The sequence below is a fragment of the Oncorhynchus kisutch genome, linkage group LG30 (genome assembly GCF_002021735.2).
Source record: "Oncorhynchus kisutch isolate 150728-3 linkage group LG30, Okis_V2, whole genome shotgun sequence".
NCBI classification, from domain to species: Eukaryota; Metazoa; Chordata; class Actinopteri; order Salmoniformes; family Salmonidae; genus Oncorhynchus; species Oncorhynchus kisutch.
In genome coordinates, this window is record NC_034203.2 from 20,486,288 (window position 1) to 20,512,333 (window position 26,046).

At 45.0% G+C, this 26,046-nt stretch overlaps 1 protein-coding gene across 1 annotated transcript in view; it reads left to right on the plus strand.

Annotated features, from left to right (window-relative positions):
- Positions 1–3,764: 3,764 nt before the first annotated feature.
- The window catches only part of ptch2 (patched 2), a 32,202-nt gene continuing 9,920 nt past the window's right edge, over positions 3,765–26,046 (plus strand). The window contains exons 1-12 of the mRNA XM_031810534.1: positions 3,765–4,293; positions 6,188–6,380; positions 15,384–15,573; positions 15,674–15,743; positions 15,879–15,970; positions 19,352–19,547; positions 19,671–19,792; positions 21,853–22,000; positions 22,988–23,119; positions 23,254–23,502; positions 23,781–23,906; positions 24,650–25,532. Of these exons, the coding sequence (XP_031666394.1) occupies positions 4,147–4,293; positions 6,188–6,380; positions 15,384–15,573; positions 15,674–15,743; positions 15,879–15,970; positions 19,352–19,547; positions 19,671–19,792; positions 21,853–22,000; positions 22,988–23,119; positions 23,254–23,502; positions 23,781–23,906; positions 24,650–25,532 (2,548 nt within the window). The 5' untranslated portion in view covers positions 3,765–4,146. The remainder of the gene's footprint in view (positions 4,294–6,187; positions 6,381–15,383; positions 15,574–15,673; positions 15,744–15,878; positions 15,971–19,351; positions 19,548–19,670; positions 19,793–21,852; positions 22,001–22,987; positions 23,120–23,253; positions 23,503–23,780; positions 23,907–24,649; positions 25,533–26,046) is intronic.

The window sequence follows — 26,046 nt, forward strand, 5'->3', positions numbered from 1 at the left end:
TCACAGTGCACTGACAACACATGTCAAAGCATTTGATCTATAGTCTGTTCTCCTTGCTTTGTCTCAGTTCAACCCATCTCACAATATAGTCACATAATGGTTCTCAGATTCATAAGTGATAAGTTGATGAGAGCCCCATAAACAAGCAAAGTCTGATTCTGCCTTAGTTGCCACATGCTAAAGTCTGACAATACCTTTGTTAGAGAAACACAAACAAAGATGGACAGAAAAGTGTTGTTTTTTTCTTTAAAGAAACCATTCACCACAATGACAAAGGGGGAAAGAAATACATTATCATAATGAATCTTATCTCTGGCTGTGTGGCAGGTCTCTTCTTTTATAGACTGACAGAACCCTTACAATACTGATCTGTACACGTCATTCTGTTACAATGCACTTTTTGGCTTACGAATATTTAAGAAAGCCTTCTGTAAACATTCATTAAACCTGCACTCACGGAATATTGGTTTAGTTTGTCTTTTTGTTGCTCCAAACAGTAGGCCAATGGTAGAAGTAAACATCACTTAAAATAAGGTGATTTAAGAGTAAATAGGTCCCTCAATGGATTGAACACATGTACATTTGTGTTGTGTGTTTATTACTGTGTGTAAATATACTACTGTATATACTTCTGTTATTACTGTTATACTCTTATCACTTGTTGATTCAAATACATGATTGTTGTATGTTTTTTATTTTTTTTATTTAATCAAGCCAGAAATCCATTTAGGTAATAGTGATTGTAATAGATTATGGGTTCTGTTTAGACAAATATTGTTTTAAAGTGGACAATTTGTGTAATCTATCTAATGCGTAAAGGAAAATAAGTTATCCTTATACCACGGGCAACATTGTAATTACTTTGGCTACCAAAGTCCTGTACTCACACATACAGTAACAGCAATAGATTTACACATAGCCCATCAGCCAACGGAAGTTACAATTAGTTGCACTATTGTTAAGAAAATGTAAAATAATGTATCTATAGAGCTTTAAAGTTACTTATTTTGTTGACTTTCAAATTATGTACCAAAAAGGCACAACATGTCAATTTATACTCTTATGGGGTGGTTTCACAGACACAGATTAAGCCTAGTCCTGGACTAAAAAGATAACTCAATGGAGAATCTTCATTGAGGGCCAATTTCCCATACACAGATTAAAGACATTCTCCGGTACTGCTCCGTATACTTTTTAGCCAGCAGTTCTATAAGTAGTGCTCATGAGCCAAAAGTGGTCCCCGAAAATTGCATAAGTACGTCACATATGTGCAGATATGTGCACCATGTCATTGCTCTCTCTCTCTCTCTCTCTCTCTCTCTCTCTCTCTCTCTCTCACTGTTGTTGGTGCATCTTGCTAGCTGTCACTCAAATGGAGAGGGGCTGAAACGCATTGTCTAGAACTCATATTGCTAGGGGGCTGGCCCACTTGGGGGGACATTTAGGAAAAATGGCACAGCACAGCTTCCAGAAAAACTGTCATTTTCAAACTAGGGATCATGTCAAATTAAGGTCAAATAGTAACTCTGCTCATAGATTATGCATGTATGAACTACACATTAACATATCCAGCCCAAAGTGGTAGTTTTTTTTTAAATGTAGTCGCCAAAATTCCGGAGCATGTCTTTAATCCTAATCCTGGAATAAAAAACTATTTTCAGGGAGAATTTCCATTGAGCATGCTTTTTTGTCCAGGACTAGGCTTAATCTGTGTCCAGAAAATCAGCTCTTCTTAGGGTTTTAAACTTGAACTTCTCTGCATATACTATTTCTCAAAATTGTTTCCCACCTTGTATGTGCTAACTTCAACTGCAAATGATTTAACCCTGTTAGTTCATGTGAACTCTAACCTAGTAAAATGTGTGCCTGTCTCCACTGGGCCATATGAAAAAGAAATGCAAGCACGCCTAGGTTTACGATAAATAAACACATGGTCGACTGCAGCACAGCTCAGCTGTCATGTGATGCGTGAGTGTGACAGTGGTTCTGTACTTTGCAATTGCACATACAGAACCAGGGCTATGCAGGCATGGCCATGGGCCAGAGAGAGCGGTTTATGTTGGGAGGCCTTGTGATGGCAGATATCTGGACAGCGCATGGTCATCTCTGGGGTTTATTTATCCAAGGCCTCTAGACCTTGGACCAGACCTCCCTCAGTTTGTTAGGCTTCAAGGGGCCACACAGGGCAATTCCTCACATTCCACATTAGCTCCAATTTCCAGCTGCCTTTTCCCCTCATCCAATTCAACAAATTGAGAAACTAGCTGATCATTAGTACCACCCCTGCCTGCCACCATGATATGAAATGAATATTGGGCTGAGTGTGTCCTTTCCCACACATCTCTGTCCACGCTCACAGAGTATTCTAGACTAGGCACGTAGGTAAATTATATTGTTGCCATTGTACATATATGCTTCTCAAATATCAAACATTTGAAAAAAGTGAATCTAAATCAAATTCGCAGTCCAATTGTCATCTTGAAGGGCTGGGTTGAAAGTGTTCTAGCTACATGTTATCCACAAACTGAAATGTTTGTATAAGTCGGGCAAATGATGAGTGAACTAAAAGTCAGTGTATATCTCAGTCATGTAGGTTTGTGCTAATCTATTTTAATGTGAAGCCATTGTCTTCTCAGTTTTTGAACAATGTTCCAAATGAAAGTATTATAAAGTGGCAACTATTGCTGTTACACATCCAGAATGCAAGTAGCAAGTTTCTTTCATTTAGCAGTTTGTTGTCCAAGCTTGATACCAAATTAATTTGTCGTTATTTAAAAAAAATTGTAATAAAGTGGTTATGAAGACAAGGGAATTGATTTTTTCCACTCCCTACTGACTTGTATTAAACCAATACAGTAGAGCACCAATATGTATTTAATTCACAAAGCTATACTGTGTATTGTTTTTGTGTAGGCCTGCACCAAGCTGGTGTATACATGTCTATTGTTCACTCTATAATAAACGATATTGCCTTGAGACTTGGGTAAACAATGTTAGAATAAAGTACTTGACAATGGACTGTGACAGAGAGGAAACAAATAACTACCTGGTTTAATGCCTTAATTAATCCAGGGTTGGTAGGTCTACAGCTGTCAATGTTAAAGACCCACACCACACGCACTCATCACAGCTGTTTGGCAAACTGCACAGCACAGTGGAATTAAACATGTGTCAGTAAGTCCTTAGCAATTAAGTATAAATAGACAAGACAACTACACAGATGATACAGCAATGAAGGGATTACGTTGTTTTGTGAAATAGTGAGATTGGTATACATTAGTCCAATCAATGAGCAAAGTCAAGCAAATTAATGAACTTTGAAAGTGTGAGTGATTAGCTACTTTAAATGTAACCTTGATTGTAGTACAGTTTATAATACTGAGTTTGTTTCTTGCCAATGAATAAAGCTAGTTTAGTACACAATTTCGACTATTCAGTCTTTTTTTCCCTTTTATTTGTGTGAGAAACCACTCTGGATTAATTTAGAATTTTGTTTATGTCAGACTGGATTAAATATAAAACTGTGTCTGTTGTATCAATATATGGCATGTGTGATTGCTTCGTATAACAGAGCTAAGGCAATTGGGAATGTGCAGAGCAGAGCCGGCAACAGTGTGCTGAGTTTATTGAAAGAGTTCCTCTCTCTGACGCCCCTTCGTTCTCCCCCCTCCCCTCGATTTGAAGGGCTGCCTGGGTGGTCTCCCTCTCTCTCCACTTTGGTGAGCTGTTGCTTAGCAGCTAATAATAGGAGATGTTTGCTAAGTAATTTGCCTCTTCCTTGGCCAATGAGAACCAGATCACTTTTCCACCAAACCACCCTTTTCACGATTTGCAGAGGGGCTAGCTTCTCCAAATGTCACTGCTACGGGATCAGAGGCAGACTTAAATATCTGCTCGAGACTTTACTTCGAAAAGTTGTTTTATAAGCTATCAGGACGGATGAAGACTCAAGGATCTATACGGATTTGGGCACATAATGTTGGGATGGAGTTGCAAGACTTTGGCTCAAGGAAAGACTAGTATATATTCTCCTAATTTCTACCCGGTGGATGCGCTAGTATTCTATCTTGGATTATTGTCGCTTTTGCTGAACTCGCACTGTTTCTCTCTCGCTTCGCTCTGTGCTTTGTTTTTCTTGTTTGGACTATGGCCTCGGATCCCAGAGTCCCAGGGGCCGGTGTTTTTGGAGATTTACCCCCAAGTTATACACGTTCTCCGCCGCGAGTAAACTCAGATCTTCTCCGGAGACCCAGTTACTGCCACGCTGCTTTCGCATTAAAACAGATTTCTAAGGTGACAAAATGCTTTCAATGGAATATACTTTGCTGTTTCATTCATCATCTCTGTGAATACGTGCTATGTTTTGGTACTTCTGAAGAAACGGGTGTTACTACCACTCGAAACGAGGAATATTTTAGGGAGTGTTATGTCCAAATGTGGTACAATGTGATATGCTGCCGTTTTCACATAATATTTCGATGTTACATTGTAACATTTACGAATCACTGGCACGCACATATTTTAACCTTCGATCCCGATCCCACTCTGAATGAAAATAACTTTCTCCGTTCATTTTTAGGAGCAATACAACCCATAATAGTTATTTCTACGTGTGTGGGATCTGTTCAACTCTATTAGTAAGAAGTTAGACTCGGGGTCCCCGTTGTAGGCTAGTTTGTTTAAGGCTCGTTGGTTTGAAAATGCGGTGGATCTTAGAGGAGTTCACTGATTAAGTTTTATCTGACAAAGCATCACTGGACCGCATGAACGGTTGGATATGTGTCAAAACTCCCAAGTGAAACCAAAACATCTGTCCAGTGTGTCTGTACTAGACCGGTGACATTGTTTGTAAAGTTTGAATGGGTATAGTAGACGGTCTTCAGCCAGTGTTTGAATTTTAAATGATAGGAGTAGGGCTTTTTGATATAGGAACTGCTTATTGTCAAATCCCTGCATAGCCTTTTAGAAGCTATGTAGCTTATTAAAGAAAGTATGGTAGGCTACATAACTCCTGACTCAAATGTGTGCAATCTTGTAATCTTTCGACTTCCACTTAAAACTAGGCATTAGTGCCCAACAGCATTAGGTTTCATAGTTTTTCCCATGAGGTTGTTAGGGCAGCTGGCTGAGCATTTAAACATTAAATATAGGAAAAATGTTAGTCCTAATCCAAATGCACAAAAGTGTTGTCAAATATATAGCCCCTAGTAGACCATAGATACTTATTTCATCCTAGTTGTTATTAGTGTATTATATATGTGTGTGTAATAGGCTACACCAGAACAGCATAGATGACTTTATATCCCATTTGACAAGTATGCCGTTTTGTTATTGTTAAACCTGAACCCATGTAACCATAACTGTGAAGTCTTGTGTTTTGACTCCATAGCAAACCCCCGTGCCTCTGGTGATGAGTGGTTAGACTCACCTGGCTTGTGCCAACTGTGAGGGCCCAACACCAAAGACTGGTTGGTCATTGCTTTACCCTCTTTGGTGTCGGGCCCTCAATTACCTACCATCAAATTAGGGTATCTTCTGACTGGTTATGTTCGGATATTCTCGTGGTGTCTATATATGACGTCAGTTCAGGTGATCCAATTCACATATATATGATTTGCTTACAGGACATCTGACATGAAGACATATCACTCACATATCTATCTAGTACAGTAGATACGGTAATGTTGAACATGACCTTAAGTATGCCACGCTATCACAATCATACTCAGGCTATCTATTTTATTGGTATTCTCTGCCCTAGTAGGTCATTCTTAGTAATACTTGAAAGACCACTGTATTGATGGTTTATCTTACTTTTATATAATTTTTATGTAACCTTTATTTAAACAAGGCAAGTCGGTTGAGAACAAATTCTTATTTACAATGACGGCCTACACCGGCCAAACCCGGACGACGCTGGGCCAATTGTGCTCCGCCCTATGGGACTCCCAATCACGTCCGGTTGTGATACAACCTGGATTCGAACCAGGGTGTCTGTAGTGAAGCCTCAAGCACTGAGATGCAGTGCCTTAGACCACTGCGTCACTCGGGAGCAGTTAGATACAGTGTCGTCTTCCATTAGTGAATTGTTGTACTTGTCTATGCCATATCCATGCAGTCCACGTATAGCAATATGTTGTTATTAATGTGTAATGAAAATGTTTTCTCTCTCCTCCTGTCTCTTTAGGGGACGGCTGTGGGTCAGAAAGCCCCGTTGTGGATTCGGGCGAGGTTCCAGGCTCTTCTCTTTTCTTTGGGCTGTCACATCCAGCGACATTGTGGAAAGGTCCTTTTCATTGGACTGCTTGTGTTCGGTGCCTTGTCTGTGGGTTTGCGGGTTGCTGCCATTGAGACGGACATTGAGCAACTATGGGTGGAAGGTGAGTCAGGCGTTCAGTTTCGGGGTATGGTTTGAGGTGTTGTCTGGAAAGGGGAGAGAGAGGGGTATTCTTTTGCCCAAATTAACTTGTTGTAGACATTTTTCCATCCAGGCTACTGGAGGGGGGCAGAATAAACTGTATGGGTGCTATCTGACTGACTTGTTGCGTCAGTATTTTTGCTCTAGTTATTTGAGGGGTGCTGCTCTTTAGTTGTTATTCATGATTGGGTGGTGGATACTATGAATTTGTAGTTTTTTCTTGAATTTGACCATAACTTAGTCATTTTTGTATTGAAAGTTATTTTTTATGTATTTTTTATGTATTCTAACCTCTGCGCCTTTGTGTGTGTTGTTAGTTCAAGAAATTCCAACTTTATTGCATACAAGGAGCTCGTGTTGTTCCTTGCACACGCAAGCCTTCTCTTGTTCTTCTCATCAGCCTTGTATTGTTTGCCATGGTTGTTCCATGTTTTATTTGACGTCCTTTCTGTGTGCTGGCTGGGTTATCAGTGCATATTCGGGCAGCTTTATTTGGTTTTCACACTGCCAAATTCCTTTTAAGCCCTCTAGGCTTTTGCCGCACTCCTGATCCCAAGAGCAGATGGGCTGTGTGAATCGTTAGCCATCTTTGAGGTGCTGACCCTCCCCCCTAGCTCTCTGTGTGGTCCTTAACTATTCTTGGATTCCATTCAACAATAAAGGCACCCCCTTTCCTACAAAAAATAAGTGAATACAGCTGAAGTTTACCCACCTGTTTTGCACACTCTAAAAAGAGTCACAACACTTGTAGGATACTCTTAGAAAAAAAAGGGTTCTACGGCTGTCCCCATAGGATAACCCTTTTTGGTTCCAGGTAGAACTCTTTGTGGATAGGGTTCTACACGGAACCCAAAAGGTTTCTACCTAGAACCTAATGGGTTCAACCTGGAACCAAAAGGGGTTCTTCAAAGGGTTCTCCTATGGAGACAGCAGAGGAACCCTTTTGGGTTCTAGATAGCACCCTTTTTTCTAAGAGCGTATAAACACTCCCTTTATTCCTTCCCAAAACGTTGGCTGGGAAGGGCTTAGATGTTGTCAATTAAATGCTTGTGGTCTGACACTGTGTTTGAGTTTTGGTAAAATTGGTGAAGCCAAAGATTTTCAGATTTGACTCATTCACTTGTCAGATTGTAGTTAAGTGGAGTCTGACTCACAAACAAGATATGAAATTATTGCAGTGTAATTTGTCACAATCATAGTATTTTGTTCATGTACTGGTGTGTATTTCGTACACATTAAAGAAGCTAACTGTTGGTCTTCTGAAAGGAAGTTATTAGATAGGGTTTGTTGTGCCTAATCATGGAGTCATTCTGAGAGTGAAATACCCAAATGCTGAAAAGGAATGCTGTTCCTTTAAGAGGCAGTGGCCATGTTTCTAAAGTTTCTGCCTGCGTTGTTTCCCCAATAGCCCATTGACAAAGCTGCTCAGAGCTCAATGGAGAGTAAGTGGTTTGGTAACAAGGAGAGGTTGGTTCTCACACACGCACACACACAAACACACACAGAGAAACACATGCACACATCGCTCTCTCTCCCTCTCACTCACTCTCAAACACATACACATGCACACATAAACTCTTTCACAAAACAGAGGAGATATATTTCCTAATAGGACAGAGAATTGTATTGCTCTCTAAGAAAAGATGAGATGAGTGTCCAGGCAGCATCATTTTTTATTAGTAGCAGTCAGAGCAGTATATTTTTATTTTGGAAACAGGCAAGTTTAAAACTACTTTATAAATCAACAGCTTACAGTTGGGCCTCAAACTTTCAAAATAACAGGTGTTGCAGGCTTAGTATTTTCTCAATAGAGAACGTAAGTCTATGTGGTCTTCTTGTCAACACATGCAGAGGTGTATTCTGACCACATATGAAGGATGAGGGTGCTGATATGAGGCCTCCTGGGCTCACACTCGGCCAGCTGGGAGTGCCTGGGAGCATATGCTTCCCATCATATATCCCCAGGCCATATCTGTCTCCCACCCCCACCCAAATGTCATGTTTGCCACCTAGCTAGGGTAGATGACCTGCTGTGTGTGATGTCAGACCACCAGGCTCTTTTTAATTGTTTCCTCTCGCCTACCCTAGCGTTACCCTACCTTACCCTATACCCTACTCTACCTAGCTTACCCCATCCCACCCTAGCCTAGTTTGCCCTACCCTAGCCAAGGATATTGTGCTAACACTTGGGCCATAGGACTGTGGAAAATAATGTTTTGGAGAGTATTTGTTTTCTCAACCTGATGCAAACCCTCCTGTACTCTGTAGCTTGTCTGTTCTGAATGTTGATAGGATATTGGTGGTAGTTAAACCAGTTGTTGGTGCCAGTCAGAAACATATGGGAAAAGGTGTAGTAGTTAAAAACAAGGTACCTGTTGTGAAAGGTGTTCATACTGTATGTAGTTATAACCGATACTAGTTCAACTGTGCCGTCTCTAGGTGGGTAGACTCATTAGACTGGTTGGTTAATACAGGCAGAGTGCAGAGTGATAAAACACACTCAATTCAACTAAGGACATTTTTTTGTCAGTCATGTTGTTTTCTTTTGGACGTTTATTTGATGAACTTTTCTACTGCAGAAGCAATGCAGAGCAAGAAATAACACAGGAAAATGGCCTGGCAGTCATGGGTGGGACCAGGGGGAGAATGTGACCTAGAGTGCATTGTCTCGAGGAAGAAAGGGGGGTAATAAAGAGGTGAAGTGCAGGCAGATGAGGATGGGGGTGGGGGAGCATTAGGGGCGAAGGTTTTAGGGGTATACACTTTAACATTTCCCCATTCCCTAAAAACAACAGTGTGGCCTCTTTCTCAGGACACATTTCTTTCACCAGTTCAAGCAGGACGAAGAAGAAAATGTATATTTGCTGGGTAGGGAGTTGTTTTTTCTGGAAGTAATATAAGCTTAGCTAGCGTTATTACTGTTGCAACAGTCATGTAGATTTCCCAAAAGGTTTGATATTTGGTAGTGGGTAGAATTAATACCACCAAAGAGCACCACACAGTTTTGAATAGTGCATGTAGAGGGGGAAATAAAGGTTTACAAGTATGTACTTGTAGCCCACATGAACTAAACCCATCCTTCTCGACACAGTTTTGGTGATCTTGACAGACATGTACACACAGACAAGCTGTGCAAATATTGCAACGTGCCAGGCCGCCATATGTTTTAGAAAGAGACTGTGTAGAATGGGGGAAAAGAACATATACACAGCATGAATGAGCTACTCCACATGGCGAGCAGTAGGTACCTTCCAGAGCCCTAGCAGCACAAGCCAGGCCTTTCGGAGGGGAACATGTGGACGTTTCAATGTTTGGAACAGTTATCTAAACAAAAATGCAAGGTAAATGCTATAATTCATCAGAAAATACAGTCTTCCAGTTCAGGGCCTGCTAAAAGAGAAAGAAAGCTCTATGAGGCATTATTGGAGGTGAATGGAACGCCACAGTGCCCCAGCTAGATAAATAAACTCCAACTGCTGAGCCTCAGACCTCACCAGTAGAAAGAACAAACAAGGCCAGAGTCAACCTGGGTCAGTTGAAAATGTTTATTTCACCCCCCCACCCTCTCCCTCCATTCACCCCCCCCCCACCACCTCCCACCAATCTGCAGTCCTCCAGCCTCAGTCCTCTCCTCAAGGAGCAAACACATGAGCTGAATACTAAACTTCATCAGATCCCTCCATTACTGAAGGAACCGTCCACTGTGTACTGCATTAATACACCGTGCTAATATCCCTTTTGGATATTTACAGTGTTAAAGCAGTGACTCGTATAACGGTGTAGGCTTTCACATGTTGTGTGGTGTTTAGTATTCCAAGGTATATAATAGAGATGAGATTTTATGGTACTTTTTTACATTTACAGCAGTGCATCACACTTCAGCACTGTATGTAACCGTATACCTGTTTAGTGTCCTGTATTTGATGTTGCTTGACCGTCACTGTAGACACTGGGCCCATTTTTTGGGGAGTGCTGAAGGACTATCTCTGTTATAGAAAGCACTGTCTCACACATCTCCTTTACACTCTCTGTGTTTCTTGCACTTTGACACTTTTTATATCATGCCAAAAGAGATTGTTCTCCTTGGTCCACTGTAAATAAAGATACACCAGTCACCGTTTTTGGGGTAGAGTTTGCCTGTTTTCCTCTTACACCATTTGCCCCCTCTGGAAAAAGAAGAAGGGAGAAAAACATTTTCTTGGTATTTGGGGGGAAATAAATGGTGCTTGGGCTCAATAAATTCATTTCTAGGCTGAATGAGACCAGCAATGTGGAAAATGTTTGCCTTTCACCATGGGATGAATGTATGTTTCAACCACACATTAAGCTGCATTAGCAGCCAGTGGAGTGCCTAATGTGACTATTTTTCACAGCAGCCAACACTAGGGATGATTAGCATAATTAGTACAGGCAAGCCTATACATATGGAAATAGCAAGTGCCTAACTGCCAACACCAGTGGAAATGTATGTCAATGCTGACAGAAGTATCATAGATCTGAATAGATTGTAACTGAAGCGGATTATTTTGGCCTTTTACTTTTGATGGCATTTTTACAGTTTTCCCTCTCAAATTGAACTTCATTTGTCATCCTCTCACTTTTTTTTGAAGGAATACCTCAAAATGTCCTTTTCCCACCCTGTCCAATTCACACACTCTCCCCCTCAAACACGGACGCACAGACACACTGTATTTCTATCGGTAAGGTAGAAAGCCAAGCCCCCCCATGCCTGCATTGTTTTATTTGCTGGGAAAAAGTCTTGGTCCATTTGCTTTTGTTGTGAAAGTTCCCTCTTAATTTTTTCCTGTTTGTTGGGAAACATCTGAAAGAAATTCAGGAGAGGAGTGACAAAAGCCTGTATTCAATCTCTTCTGCCCTGCCTGGATTTTCTCTGTATAAGGAGCTTTCCATCTGCTAAGTATAACACATTGGACTGGGATGGGGAGGTGCTGCAGCACTTGGTAAAGGATGGCCTATTGAAGAAAATGGCAGTAGGACTGAAGCTTGATTTCAATGAAGACTTGTTTCGCTGTGCCAGTCAGGGCCAAATCTATCCCTCTGGTTTTATACTGCATGCTTTTTAAAACCATGTTAAATGGATAACGAAGTGCAGGGAATGGGCAAGATGAGGGACTGACAGTTCCTAAGCAGAACCGGTCCAGCAAAGTCTACTTTCTGTGTGAATGTATAAGTGAGGGAGTGGGTGAGTGGCGAGGCTATGTGTGCATTTGAGTTTGTACATTTTGTGTACTATAATCTGTTACAGGTAAAGCATGGTAAAGCATGTCTCTTCCTTGTGGGACTTCCTCCAAAGCAGCATGGATCCTTTCAGTGGCTACATAATCCAGCTAATCTGGTCCACAACACTTTGAAGGTGGTCTCTGCTAATGGAGAGTGGATTTGGACCTAGAGCTAACATGTGAATGGTGTTGCTGCTGGTTCAATCCTATTTGTTAATTGTTTCAAACAGTTGTGTTTTAGTGACGGCGCCTAACAGCCTCTGAGCCAAGCTGGAGAAATAGCTTGGCTACTTGTGTGGGACTTCTTCCACATTTGACTGGATGCATTGTGCTGTCTGTGACCAACACTTTTGGAAGATACTGTTTGAGTTTGATGGCAAACGTTTACAATCACTAAACCTGTGCACTAGTGTAGGCAGACAACATAGCATACAGGCAGACATGGAGAGAAAATACATTGATACAGTACAGTATGGCAACGGATCCCATACACAGACAGAAGCTCTTGACGACCACCATTCACAGAGTCTGAGGTTTTATTTTAACATAAAATATCTTGATGGTAAAATTTAGTCCATTTTAGCAGTGAATGTAACAAATTAAAGGCCTATTATTATTATTCTAAACATTCAGCTTTATGAAAAGTAATGTTAAATTGCTTATAATACCATTAATACCTCCACCTGCTATTCAATTATGATGACAGGTTGGAAAACACTGCAGTATGGTAAGGGAAGGAAAGGGGGATACCTAGTCAATTGTAGAACTGAATGCATTCAACTGAAATGTGTCTTCCGCATTTAACCCAACCCCTCTGAATCAGAGAGGTGCGAGGGGCTGCCTTAACCGACATCCACGTCTTTGGCGCCCGGGGAACAGTGGGTTAACTGCCTTGCTCAGGGGCAGAACGACAGATCTTTACCTCGTCAGCTTGGGGGTTCGATCCAGCAACCTTTCGGTTACTGGCCCAACGTACTGGTGTCTCCTGTGGTCTCCTGAGGTCTGTAGGGCTAGGCTGGGTGGTGGTGGGCTGGACATGAGGGAGATTAGAGCTGACAGGGTCCAACAGTGGTCTGACACCAAGGAGCAGGGGGCTCCTTCTCCTTGGTTAATTACATGCCACTTTCTATACTGCCCACTGAGAGGGGAACTAGCACTCGCACATACACACACATCCACACAAGCCTGATAGGCCTGCCTGGCCCTGTGTCCGGGCTTTGGGTGGGAGACCTTCTCCCTCATACCTGCTACCGTTGCCTGTCTGTCTCTCTGGCCAGCCCCAGTCTAGTCCCACTGAGAAGCAGTGAGAACCCCATCTGGATGGAGATTAGCTTTAGCATAGGAATGGCTATTGCAGGCAGTCCTCACTCCAAAATGCTCAACGCTATAAAAAGGGTTGATTGATGGATCGTGTCCCTGCATATGCTTAGAAGATGAGATGGACCATAATTGTGGATAATTGGGCTGTATGGGGATGTCACCTCCGGGGGTTGATGTGAAAAATGGAAGAGAGGGAGAACAAATGGAGGTGCTTTGTTTGGAGCGCAGCACCCTGAGTGGCTTTGTGAAGAAGTATGAGCTCCCTGATCTCTTCTACCATGTTATGTTGATATTATTTACAGTTATCTGATTTCCCCGTCCAATATGGGATTGTTGAAGGATAACTACGTGTTACGTTTTGACAGTCTCCTCATGAAAAATGATTTGGGCCTAATGCTTCACATGTGATTTCGCTCCACTTTTAATGTCAAATATTCAGAGAATCACAGGCCCCAAATTCCATACACTTTCCTCAAACTTTTCTGACTGCTTGGTGAGAAGTATTTGGGCGACTGTCTCTTTAAGGGCTGTTGGTTGCAGGCCGAGCGGATAGGAGCAGAGTGGAGCAGCCTCCATCTGGTGAGTGGCTGAGCTCTCTCTCGGAGCAGAACAGTGACTGAGTGGCGAGGCCGGGGCTCTAGTTGGGTGGTCCAGATGGGCGGAACAAGACACAAATAGCTATAATTTACTTCAGGAGCCCTGTAATTACAGGCCCAAAGATTGAAAATCAGTTCCTGTAGATGCCCCCAATGTATTAAATATGAGCAGAATGTCTCAAGTGAAACAAAAGTGTCTGTTCTTAAGCGTGGTTTGATTCTGTGAATTCACAAAGTCAACTATGAAGGCTATGAAGGCTAGAAGAAAGCCCAGAAAGATTTTCCAACCCAGTTATAATCTAATCTTACACTTCGAGAGCCGGGGAGAGGATCGTTTTTTTCTTCTCCCTCAATTAGAGGAGCTGCGTCTGGATTGGGTAAGGTGGTGCCAGGAAGAGAGGGAGAGGGGAGACAGAGGGAAAGAGTGGAAGAGAGAAAGCCAGGGAGAGAAGCTGAGAGGCGAGGTGGCTACAGTGAGAGCCAGCCTCTGCAGGATTGTCATGTAGTGGAACACGGAGGGGCAGACGGGCCCACTCTGATCCAGAGCGGTGCGTTTCATGTGCCCTTGGCATTGCCGCAGATACCCTGCTCACTCTTTTCAGGGCAGCCTCTGGTAATTACGGGGCTGGACTCCAGAGTTTCCTCTCAGGGCTTTGATGCTTTCATCCCGGCTCTGCATACCAGATCAACAGCATTTCTGCCTCGTTGTTCTCTCCCATCCAACCCTGCTACCACCTTTATCTCTCTCTCTCTCTACTAGAATCTCCCTCTCCTTCTCTGATGGGTTAGTTCTGGTATGGTGAAAGTCTGCTGTAAAGAATCGATGGTATGTTGTGCCTTCGTTTTGTACTGAAACAGTCTGACTAGGCTAGAGGCTTTGTTTTTGACCGTTGTCAGTTTCTTACATGATCAGGTCCCAGGTGAAATAGACTGTGAAACTAGGGATGGTGGTGCTGCCATTCCGTGCCGTGTTGTTAGTGATGGGGTTTGGGGTTTGGGCACCAGGGCACAGTGAGGAGGAATTCCCTAACAGGACACATCTGTTTCACAGAGGGAGCCAATGAGAAGCTTTGACCAATTTCTCTTGGCTAGACGTCTTGTGTCTGAAGTGCCTTCAAAACCAACACGGGCAAGGGCGTTGGCCGATCTGTGTTCATGTGTATGTGCAGTGCATATGTGTACTACACTCACTATACTCACGCCACAGTCGTTTCAATACAGGGATCCAACTCGGAACTTGTGTGTGTGTTTGCGTGTCTGCAATGCTTGTTGCACTAGTGTGATTATAATATGAGCTGTGCATAGTCATATCCAGCAGATTTCTCTCCCTGTATATCTCGGTCTCTCCACCCCCCACCCCCCTCTCTGCTGTGGGTCTCTGTATCCTTTGGACCTGTGCCAAGGACTCTGGTTTGAACTACACAGCTATTTAGAATCCAAGTCTTGGGGAGTCGGAGGAGGGTTGGACAGAAATATGAAACTTAGAAAAGCAGCCTAATTAGTGGCTTTTTTTCCCACTACCGAGGCTGCAATTAAATTAAACTGTGAATCTTAAAAAGCTTCATATCTATCCCCAAAGCCCCCAGAACTGTACACTCTGTGGACCTTTCTGTGCTTCATTCGCTCTGTTGATTGACGTTTTAGCTTGCATCATGCTTCCTCTGCAGTGGTAATGAGGGTCAGTTGTCTTGTCAAATCGCAGCGCAACGAAGAGAAATAACCCAATAGCTCTTATACATGTGGGAGATGAGATGAGTCTTTAACCCAATCCCCCCTCTCCATTTCTCTTCTTCTTCTTCTCTCTTCTAGCCGGTAGCCGAGTGAGTAGGGAGCTGCGCTACACCAAGGAGAAGCAAGGAGAGGAGTCTGTGTTCACGTCGCAGATGCTCATACAAACCCCCAAACAGGAAGGAACTAACATTCTAACCCAGGATGCTTTGCTGCTTCACCTGGAGGCAGCGCTCTCGGCCAGCAAGGTCCAAGTGTCTCTGTTTGGAAAGTAAGTAGACCCATGGGTCACTGGGGATTACCCTACAACTAAATAAAAGGGGGTTGTCTGTGGTCACATATCTGATGTTCTGTATGTCTTCTCTCCTCAGATCATGGGATCTTAATAAAATATGCTACAAATCTGGAGTCCCTATCATAGAAAATGTCATGATTGAAAGGGTAAGTTGAAAAAATGAAATATCCCTCCCTGTTATTTTTTGTCCATTGCATCACCATGCATGGTTTTGGTTATGGATCTGTTTTATGTACTTTTGATAATGGATAATAACTGATGACTGTATCCATGTTTTGCAGATGATTGACAAGCTGTTCCCCTGTATGATTGTTACCCCACTGGACTGTTTCTGGGAAGGTGCAAAGCTCCAGGGGGGGTCAGCATACTTACCGTAAGTTCCAGAATATTTGTCCTTCAAATGAATGCAAATGATTTTCTTCCATATTACTTGGAAATACAGAATGTTTTTTTTGTGTTTTCACAAATCAGCTATCTTGAATCCCAGTATTAGAGTTACGGGCCCCTGTCCAGCTAGCTTGGCCCCTTTCACCTTATTTATACGTTGGGTTTGGCAGGGGCCAGGGAATGTGGCTTGGCTACAAAATCTCAATTGACCTCCTGGTTCTCACACACTCTTCTTAACAAGAGGCTTTAGTTTGGATCCAATACAGTGGCAGCAGTAATAACCTACAATGGTGGCAGTAATAACCTAACATCAAGCTGTGACTAAAGAGCCGGTTAGCCCTGTTGTTAGGAAGAGGCCTACTTCAGTTGTCACCTATGCTTCTCCTGTCGTCATAGCTCTGAGTGGTCTAACACACACACACGCACGCGCACACACACACACACACACACACACACACACACACACACACACACACACACACACACACACACACACACACACACACACACACACACACACACACACACACACACACACACACACACACACACACAGTCCCCCAGCCGAGCAGGGGAAGGCCCTCATGGAAAGGGGACAGGGAGAGGGAGGGAGGGAGGGAGGGAGAGATGGAGGGAGGAGATGGCTGCTACTGGGTGGGTTGGTAAAGGGGGGGAGGGGAACCTTTGGGTCAGACAATGGTAAGCATTCTTTCAGTTTACGAGTGAGTGTCCATCAGTGAGGGGGCCCTGGAGGGGGGCTCAGCTTTGTCAGCAATGGGTAACACTGTGCATTCTCATGGTAATCGCCCGGGCTCTGAGCTGTAAGTTGTCCAACAAATAAAATGGGCATTATGCTTGGTCCCCAAAGAGTGTACAAGAAATGAACAGTGGAGTTTGGTTATTTTAAGATGCTTTTTATCATATTCCTTGCGGGGGAAAAATCCTAAAAGATAAGTATCACTTATCACTTATCACTTTCAATAAGTCCAATTGTTTTCACTTTCCGCATATCAAATATATTGATTATAAATTCAGGTAAAACCAATAGTTCAGTTTGAGGGTTTTGAAAATAGTTTTTTGCAGCCACAGGCGTGCACATTGAACAACAAACAGTGTTTTCTCCATTCACCTGGCAGGGAGCTCTCTCTCTCTCTCTCTCTCTCTCTCTCTCTCTCTGTCTCTCTCTGTCTCTGTCTCTCTCTCTCTGTCTCTCTCTCTCTCTCTGTCTCTCTCTGTCTCTCTCTGTCTCTCTCTCTGTCTCTCTCTCTCTCTCTCTGTCTCTCTGTCTCTGTCTCTCTCTCTCGCTCTCTCTCTCTGTCTCTGTCTCTCTCTGTCTCTCTCTCTCTGTCTCTGTCTCTCTCTCTGTCTCTCTCTCTCTCTGTGTCTCTGTCTCTCTCTCTCTCTCTCTCTCTCTCTCTCTCTCTCTCTCTCTCTCTCTCTCTCTCTCTCTGTCTCTCTCTCTCTGTCTCTCTCTCTCTCTCTCTCTCTCTCTCTCTCTGTCTCTCTCTCTCAATTCAATTCTAAGGGCTTTATTGGCATTGCCAAGCAAGTGAAATAGATGTTAAATAGAAATGAACAGTGAACATTACACTCACAAGAATAGAGACATACAGTACATCATGGCAATGTACGGTATTGTAAAAATGTGCACATAGTTGAAGTACAAAAGGGAAATTAAATAAACATAAATATGGGTTGTATTTACTTTTCCTCATGTAGTGTGAGAGGAGAGAGAGGGGAAGGGCCTTTGATGATCACAGATCCACAAGTATTCCCCTAAATCACAGTGTTGAAATATTTTCTTAAAAAATGTCTGTGTTGTTATTTATTTGCCATTTCTTTTTGCTGCGCTGAAGAGAGCTGGGGGTGGCCTGGCCACTGAGGCTAATGTCCCCTCTAGCTTCCGCTTCAGTTCAGCCGAGTTTTTTAATGCAAAAAGAGGGAGAGAGAAAAAAACTTGAGAGAACAAAGAGCAGCAATCTATGGAAAAACAAAAGGGCCTAGGCCGGTTCACTCAAGCAAAAAATAGCAGATAAAGGAGCCTCTCTTTGCAAGCAGGAGCAAAGGCGCTTGGTATGTGGGAATGGGAGAGTAGCAGCTTTATTTGAAGCCACTCTCTTCATGAATCATTGGAGTGAGGTTGGGCCCAGAGTTAGGACACTTTGGGGATTCTTTTCTCTCTCTACCAACTAAAGTAAATGGCCTCAAAGTATTTAGATCATTTTATTTCTTTATTTTTATTTACAGCATTTACTTTTTATATGATTGGTACAGCATTATTTTATGACTTGTAATGGTCTGAGTTCTTGTTTCTTGTATATGTTTTGTTGTTGATAGTTTGATTATTGGATTTTTTTGGAGGTGTGAGAATGTAAATTCAAAATAAAATAATTCAATCGACCAAGGGGGTTATATATATATATATAAATGGTACAATTTTAACACAGGAAGGAGGGAAAAGTAAAAAAACATTATGAGCCGGGAGACATTACGACCTTACGGAGCCGAGGCCATTTCTGGTTGTGTGGTGTATTATGGGTAATGTGGTAGAATACAGATGTTGCAAGGGCAATCCTGTAAAGCAGAGGATGCTTCCTCTTAACAAGTACTCTCTTTGTACTGGTGGGAGCCACTGAGTTAGCGCACTGTACTAAGTTTACTTGGTACAGCAAAAGCTGTCAACTGACACCAAAGTGTTATCCCTCAGGCCACATAATTGCCTGCTCCTTGTAGAAAATTATAAATGTAGCATGGAGGAGGACCCAGAGGCAGAAGCAGCGAAAAGCCTTAGGATTAGGCATTTTGAAAGGCTCTGTGAACATCACACCACTAAACAGCGTGAGATGCAGGCAGGCAATCAACCCAACAGAGAGAGCACACAGACAGACTCCCTGCTCAGCTACCCACCAGCCAGCCCTCTCACTGCTCCACTGCAGCCTTATCAAGATGTTTAGAGGCAGAGGTAATTGTTATGACTCGATGCACAAAGTTAAGAAATAGGAGCGAGCAGCCTGCCGCCGTGTTTTCCCTCTGCATTGTGGCCCCGTGTAACAGGATAATAAACGCTACTTTATAAACACAGTATCTGCAGCTCCTCGTCACCAGGGAGAGTATGGGAGAGGCGGGGCAAGACCAGAACCACCCAATGGCATACAGGAAGGGAGATGGGGAGGTGTAGGTACGGTGGCATGGGTGCAGCTGGAGGAGGAAAGGAAAGAAAAAGGGAGGGGCAGAACGTGCTGCAGAAAGAGCACAGCTGAACTGGACTTAACAGGACTGTATATAAAGTGATTTCTATAGCCATGGCATCGCTCTACTGTGCCCTGCGACTCCCACTGAGCCTGTATGTTGTTGTGTTCCTCTACAGGGGGATGCCGGACATCCAGTGGATGAACCTGGACCCTCTGAAGCTGATGGAGGAGCTCAGCCAGTTCACCAGTCTGGAGGGCTTCAGGGAGATGCTGGACAAGGCCCAGGTGGGCCACGCCTACATGAACCGCCCCTGCCTGGACCCCAATGACTCCGACTGCCCCCTCAGCGCACCCAACAAGGACCTGAGAGAGGTAGGCTGGTTCCACCCCACGCCCCCTCCTTTTAAAGAGGAGGGTATTCTTGTGAGCCCGATGTGCCTGGTTGTTAAATAAGCTAAATGTTAGCTCTGCCTGTCTGTCTCCCTCCCTCCGCAGAGTCCTGACATTTCTGGGCAGCTCCAAGGCGGTTGCCACGGCTTCTCCAAAAAGTTCATGCACTGGCAGGAGGAGCTGATCCTGGGCGGTCGGGTCAAGGACACCCAGAATGCTTTGCAGAGGTGAGAGCGGGAGGGGGTGTACACCGGGGACAGGGGGAGATTGAGGGCGAGGGTAGTGAGGGCCTAGCTAGCACTGAGGAATGCCTCTGACTCCTAATAACCTCACACATCTGAGGAATGCCTCTGACTCCTAATAACCTCACACATCTGAGGAATGCCCCTGACTCCTAATAACCTCACACATCTGAGGAATGCCTCTGACTCCTAATAACCTCACACATCTGAGGAATGCCTCTGACTCCTAATAACCTCACACATCTGAGGAATGCCTCTGACTCCTAATAACCTCACACATCTGAGGAATGCCTCTGACTCCTAATAACCTCACGCATCTGAGGAATGCCTCTGACTCCTAATAACCTCACACATCTGAGGAATGCCTCTGACTCCTAATAACCTCACACATCTGAGGAATGCCCCTGACTCCTAATAACCTCACACATCTGAGGAATGCCTCTGACTCCTAATAACCTCACACATCTGAGGAATGCCTCTGACTACTAATAACCTCACACATCTGAGGAATGCCCCTGACTCCTAATAACCTCACACATCTGAGGAATGCCTCTGACTCCTAATAACCTCACACATCTGAGGAATGCCTCTGACTCCTAATAACCTCACACATCTGAGGAATGCCCCTGACTCCTAATAACCTCACACATATGAGGAATGCCTCTGACTCCTAATAACCTCACACATCTGAGGAATGCCTCTGACTCCTAATAACCTCACACATCTGAGGAATGCCTCTGACTACTAATAACCTCACACATCTGAGGAATGCCCCTGACTCCTAATAACCTCACACATCTGAGGAATGCCTCTGACTCCTAATAACCTCACACATCTGAGGAATGCCTCTGACTCCTAATAACCTCACACATCTGAGGAATGCCTCTGACTCCTAATAACCTCACACATCTGAGGAATGCCCCTGACTCCTAATAACCTCACACATCTGAGGAATGCCTCTGACTCCTAATAACCTCACACATCTGAGGAATGCCTCTGACTCCTAATAACCTCACACATCTGAGGAATGCCTCTGACTCCAAATAACCTGACACATCTGAGGAATGCCTCTGACTCCTAATAACCTCACACATCTGAGGAATGCCTCTGACTCCTAATAACCTCACACATCTGAGGAATGCCTCTGACTCCCAATAACCTCACACATCTGAAGAATGCCTCTGACTCCTAATAACCTCACACATCTGAGGAATGCCTCACATGAAGCAGGACCAGTTTCCTCCTCTGACCCCTGCGTAGGACAGACCAATTAAACATGATGGACAGCCACATAAACTAAGGACAGATTTGTTGTTGAGGAGAGTGGGAGAAAGGTAGCCTGTCCTTTTAAGTCAGAGAAAGGAAAAGGGGACACCAACAATCATTTACAATACAGGGGTGTACTAGTACACATTTCCAGTGCTAAGGATTTGTAAAACATCTTGATATACTGCCGTATGTGTGAGACATGATTCCTGGGCTCTTTTGAGTATTCTGAATACTTTCTTTCATTTCAATTGAATTTAAAACCACAGCACAAGTATGAATGGAGTGACAGTGTTGGGCCACTGCCCGGATCACGACCCTGGAAATCTGGAGGGAAGTGATACAGTCCTTTAAAGCCACAGACTTTATTCCATGATTTGATTTACGGTAATCTCAATCACATTTTTACCCCAGAACTCCCACATCGGTGCCAAGTCGCCTTCAGGGCCATCTGTGCTCGCTGTGGAAAGGCAGCAGGACACCTGCTTTCCCCCGTTCAGGAGTTAGAGCCTGAGAACACTAGCCAACAGCTGACTTCTCCACCCACTTACACTGTATACAACCACCTTTTGGTTTATATGCCACAGATCAGAGTATGTAATATCTATGACAGCCAAGACAGGAGTCTCTTGACAAGAGGACTCCTAAGGTTCCTCTGTAGTATTTGGGGGGGGGGGGGGGGGGGGGTCTTGAATGGGGGGAACATGACTCCTGTGTGTGGCTTGAGCTCACTTGGCCGCAGGCGTCTGACTGTGTCTCTCTCTCTCTGTCTCCTGCAGTGCGGAGGCACTCCAGACCATGTTTCTCCTGATGAGCCCCAAGCAGCTCTACGAACACTTTAAGGACGACTATGAGATCCATGACATCAACTGGAACGAGGACAAGGCCACCGCCATCCTGGAGTCCTGGCAGAGGAAGTTCGTGGAGGTATGTGTGGGTCAAAAGTAGTGCACTAAGTAGCGCACTATACCTGTTCAATTTGGGACGTAGCCTATGTTTCTGGCCCCTAGCTCCCCCGCCTCTGCCACCTGCACCTTTCACCAACCTGTCTCGACCCATTTGAGTAATATACCGGCAAATAAGAAATCAGAGAGCAAATCATAGTGCGTCCTTAAAGTTGGCCTCGGGTTGGCTTGTTTTTCCCCTACCCTTTTAAGTATGAGTCATCCAGTTTACCTGCCACATGCATAGAGGAGGGCAACGTCTGCCTGAATTCCATCAATCCTCAGCTGCCTAGTAAACGGAGTCCTCCGAGGAGGCCACTGACAGACTCCCAGTTATAGGAACAAGCTGTTTTTGTGATAGCTGACACCCAGCATGCTGACTGAATGGCTGGGGGGGTCATGCCTCCAGCAATACCAGCTCGCAGAAGAGGAAGAAAGAGGGAGAGGAGAGAGAGAGAGAGAGGAAAAAGAGAGGGGAGAGAGGAAGAGAGAAAGAGGGAGAGGAGAGGAGAGAGAGAAGGAAATGAGAGAGAGAGAGATTGGGAGATGAGGAGAGGGGGATGGTCACTGTAAAAACAAAGTGCAGGGTGTTGGGTTCCCCTAAGGTTGTCGGCCATTCATGTTGCTGATGGAGTAGCTTGAGAGACCATGTGATCTCATTTGATCCCCCTGACCTTTGCTCTCTGGCATCTGTGGTCATTATTCCTGTTGTCAAGCTTCATAGGGGCTCAGCCATATCTTGTTTGCGTGTTGTTGATTTAAAATATGAAGTCATCTTTGAAGAATACATTGTTTGTATGGGAGAAGAATATCAAGAGGAATTTAAGTGTTAACTGACATGACCTCACGAGCCACAACCCAAACTAGGTCACTACTACTGGTGTACTTAATTAAAATAAAAAATAAACTGTACATTCTCTTTTTGACCCCTAACCTGTATCTAAATAAAGTTATTTTATTTTCCCTCCAGGTGGCTCATGGCAGTATCCCCCAGAACTCCACTTCAGAGATCCACGCCTTCTCCACCACCACCCTCAACGACATCATGAAGTCCTTCTCTGATGTCAGTGTCATTCGGGTGGCTGGAGGCTACCTGCTCATGGTAAGTAGTAACCTACTCTCGCTACTGTAGGTTCATCATAGATGTCAATAGTTCTATACTGATTCCTTTTTGCCTGTGCTGAGTTCAAAGTTCAAAGCCTCTCACCCTCTCTCTTCTCTCTCGTCTTAATCTAGCTGGCCTATGCCTGTGCGACCATGCTCCGTTGGGACTGTGCCAAGTCCCAGGGGGCCGTGGGGCTGGCTGGTGTGCTCCTGGTGGCTCTGTCTGTGGCAGCTGGCCTGGGGCTGTGCTCTCTGCTGGGCCTGTCCTTTAACGCTGCCACCACACAGGTTCTCCCCTTCCTGGCTCTGGGGATCGGTGTGGATGACATGTTCCTTCTGGCCCACTCCTTCACTGAGACTGGCATCAACATCCCCTTTAAGGTAAGCTAGATACCTCCCCTCCCCATGCCCCCTAGTTCAATCACCTGTTGACCCACTGTAACCTTGTACTTAGTCTCTGTCCCAAAAGAGAGACACCCTATTCCCTATATAGTGTACTACTTTTGACCAGCCAGGGCTCTGGTCAAATGTAGTGTGGTATATAAGGAATAGGGTGTCATCTGTGATGCATGCTTAGTTATGTTAGTTAGAACAACAACAGTTACTTATATTCTCTGGTTTGTCTGGTATTAACTGTTGGCTGTGTTTTGTCTCTGCAGGAGAGAACGGGGGACTGCCTGAGGAGGACTGGCACCAGCGTGGCGCTCACCTCCATCAACAACATGATCGCCTTCTTCATGGCAGCCCTGGTCCCCATCCCAGCACTGCGCGCCTTCTCTCTGCAGGTACTAGACTGTGCTGTATGCCCCACTGTGTTTACACTGCCTAGCTCTGCCATGGAACCAGTAGTGCCAGGCACACACACCAAGGGAAAACACACACACACCAAGAAAAGTGGGGCGCAGGCCTCTGCCACAAAGAGAAAGAAAAACTTTTCAGAAGTGACATTTATTCAGAGGGGGATCTTTGTTCTTTTCTCTTCCTCTTTTTATTGCTCACTGCACCTACAGTGCCAGGACAGCCCCCCCCCCCCCCTCTCTCAAGTGGGGAGGGTAGGGAAATAATCAGAGGAGGAGTGGATCAGTATATCACTGGGCCGTCAGCCTCTAGCTCTGTGATCTTCCCGCCTCCCCCTGGGTGGTCCGTGGTTCCTTGAAACCATACCGACTATAATGTCACCCCCAGGGCGGTAGAGTAGGGAGGTAGGAGGGGTCCTGCACAGACTCGCAGAGAGAGCAGCAGCCTTGCGAGTCCCCTTTCCTTTACCTCAGTTCCCTGGCTTGTTGACTATTTTCGCTGGTGATTTAGGGAGCACTTTTTTTTTCTTTCTGGGACTGAATCCGAGGCACTAAAACAGCAAGGGAGCTTGAATGTAAAGCCCTTTTTTGTGGAGCTCAAGCGGCAGCTGTGGAGTCGGGTGGCGGCGTGGAGCGATGTCATGAACAGGATTGGCCCCTCTCCTAAACAGTGTTTCTCTCTCTCCTTTATTTCCCCCCCCTTCCCCCTCTCTTTCTATCTCTCTCCCTAGGCGGCCATTATTGTGGTGTTCAACTTCGCCATGGTGCTTCTTATCTTCCCGGCCATCCTGAGTTTGGACCTGCACCGTCGGGAGGTCAAACGTTTGGACATCCTATGTTGTTTCTACAGCCCCTGCTCCTCCCGGGTCATCCAGATCCAACCCCAGGAGTTCTCCGATGCCAACGACAACACCACCCATAGCCACGCGCCTGGCGCCCAGACTACAACGACCTACACAGGCTCCACCATCACCACTAGCACCCAGATCACCACCACCGTCCAGGCCTTCACCCAGTGTGACGCTGCGGGCCAGCACATAGTCACCATCCTGCCCCCCACCTCCCAGATCTCCACCAGCCCTCCATCTGTGGTGGTGGCCACCTCCCCCGCTCCCCCTTCCCCCACCGACCCCTACGGCTCCCAGCTCTTCACCCCCTCCAGCTCCACGCGGGACCTCCTGGCCCAGATGGACGAGTCCAAGGAGGCCAGGGAGTGTGTTCCTCTCCCCTTCTTCCACTGGAACCTGTCAAGCTTCGCCCGGGAGAAGTACGCTCCTCTCCTCCTAAAGCCAGAGAGCAAGGTGGTGGTCGTGGTCCTCTTTGTGGCTCTGCTGGGGCTCAGCTTGTACGGAACCACTATGGTTCATGACGGACTCTACCTGACCGACATTGTGCCCCGCGACACCAAGGAGTACGACTTCATCAACGCCCAGTTCAAGTACTTCTCTTTCTACAACATGTACCTGGTGACCATGGACGGCTTTGACTACGCCCGCTCCCAGCGTCTCCTCATCCAGCTGCACAACTCCTTCACCTCGGTCAAGTACGTGGTGAGGGACAGCGACCAGCAGCTACCCCGGATGTGGCTGCACTATTTTCAGGACTGGCTAAGAGGTAAATACAGGTTGCCTAAAGGAGATCTTGTTTTATTTCATTCCAGAAGCCCCATAGTGATTCTGTTATTAGGCCTAGTCAGTCAGTGTGTTTGAAAAGGAGCTCTGTTTGTGGATTCTTCCCCTGGCGGTATAGCGTTTTAGTGATGTCAGGGTCTTTAGAGGGAGAGGTTGGTTTTTGATGTTTACCTTCAGTGTAAGGACGAGGGTGGAGGATGGGGGGGTGAATAGGAGGTGAGCGAAAACCTGCGGCGGTGAAAGTTCACCCCCATCCAGCAGGGCTGGAGGCTAGATGATGTAGAAGAAAGGCCAGAGGTTACCTCCCTCACCTTTTGGCCTCTTCCCTCTGGCTAAAATATATTGGAGGTCCTAGACTAGTCATGAGGAAGTATTAAGCTATGAGGCGAATCGAGGCTGGGCCGCGGGTAACCAGGCTCGGCAATCCAAAACATGAGAAACAGAACTCTTCAATCGATTGAGAACTGGAGTGACATGAAAGACTCTCTCTCTCTCTC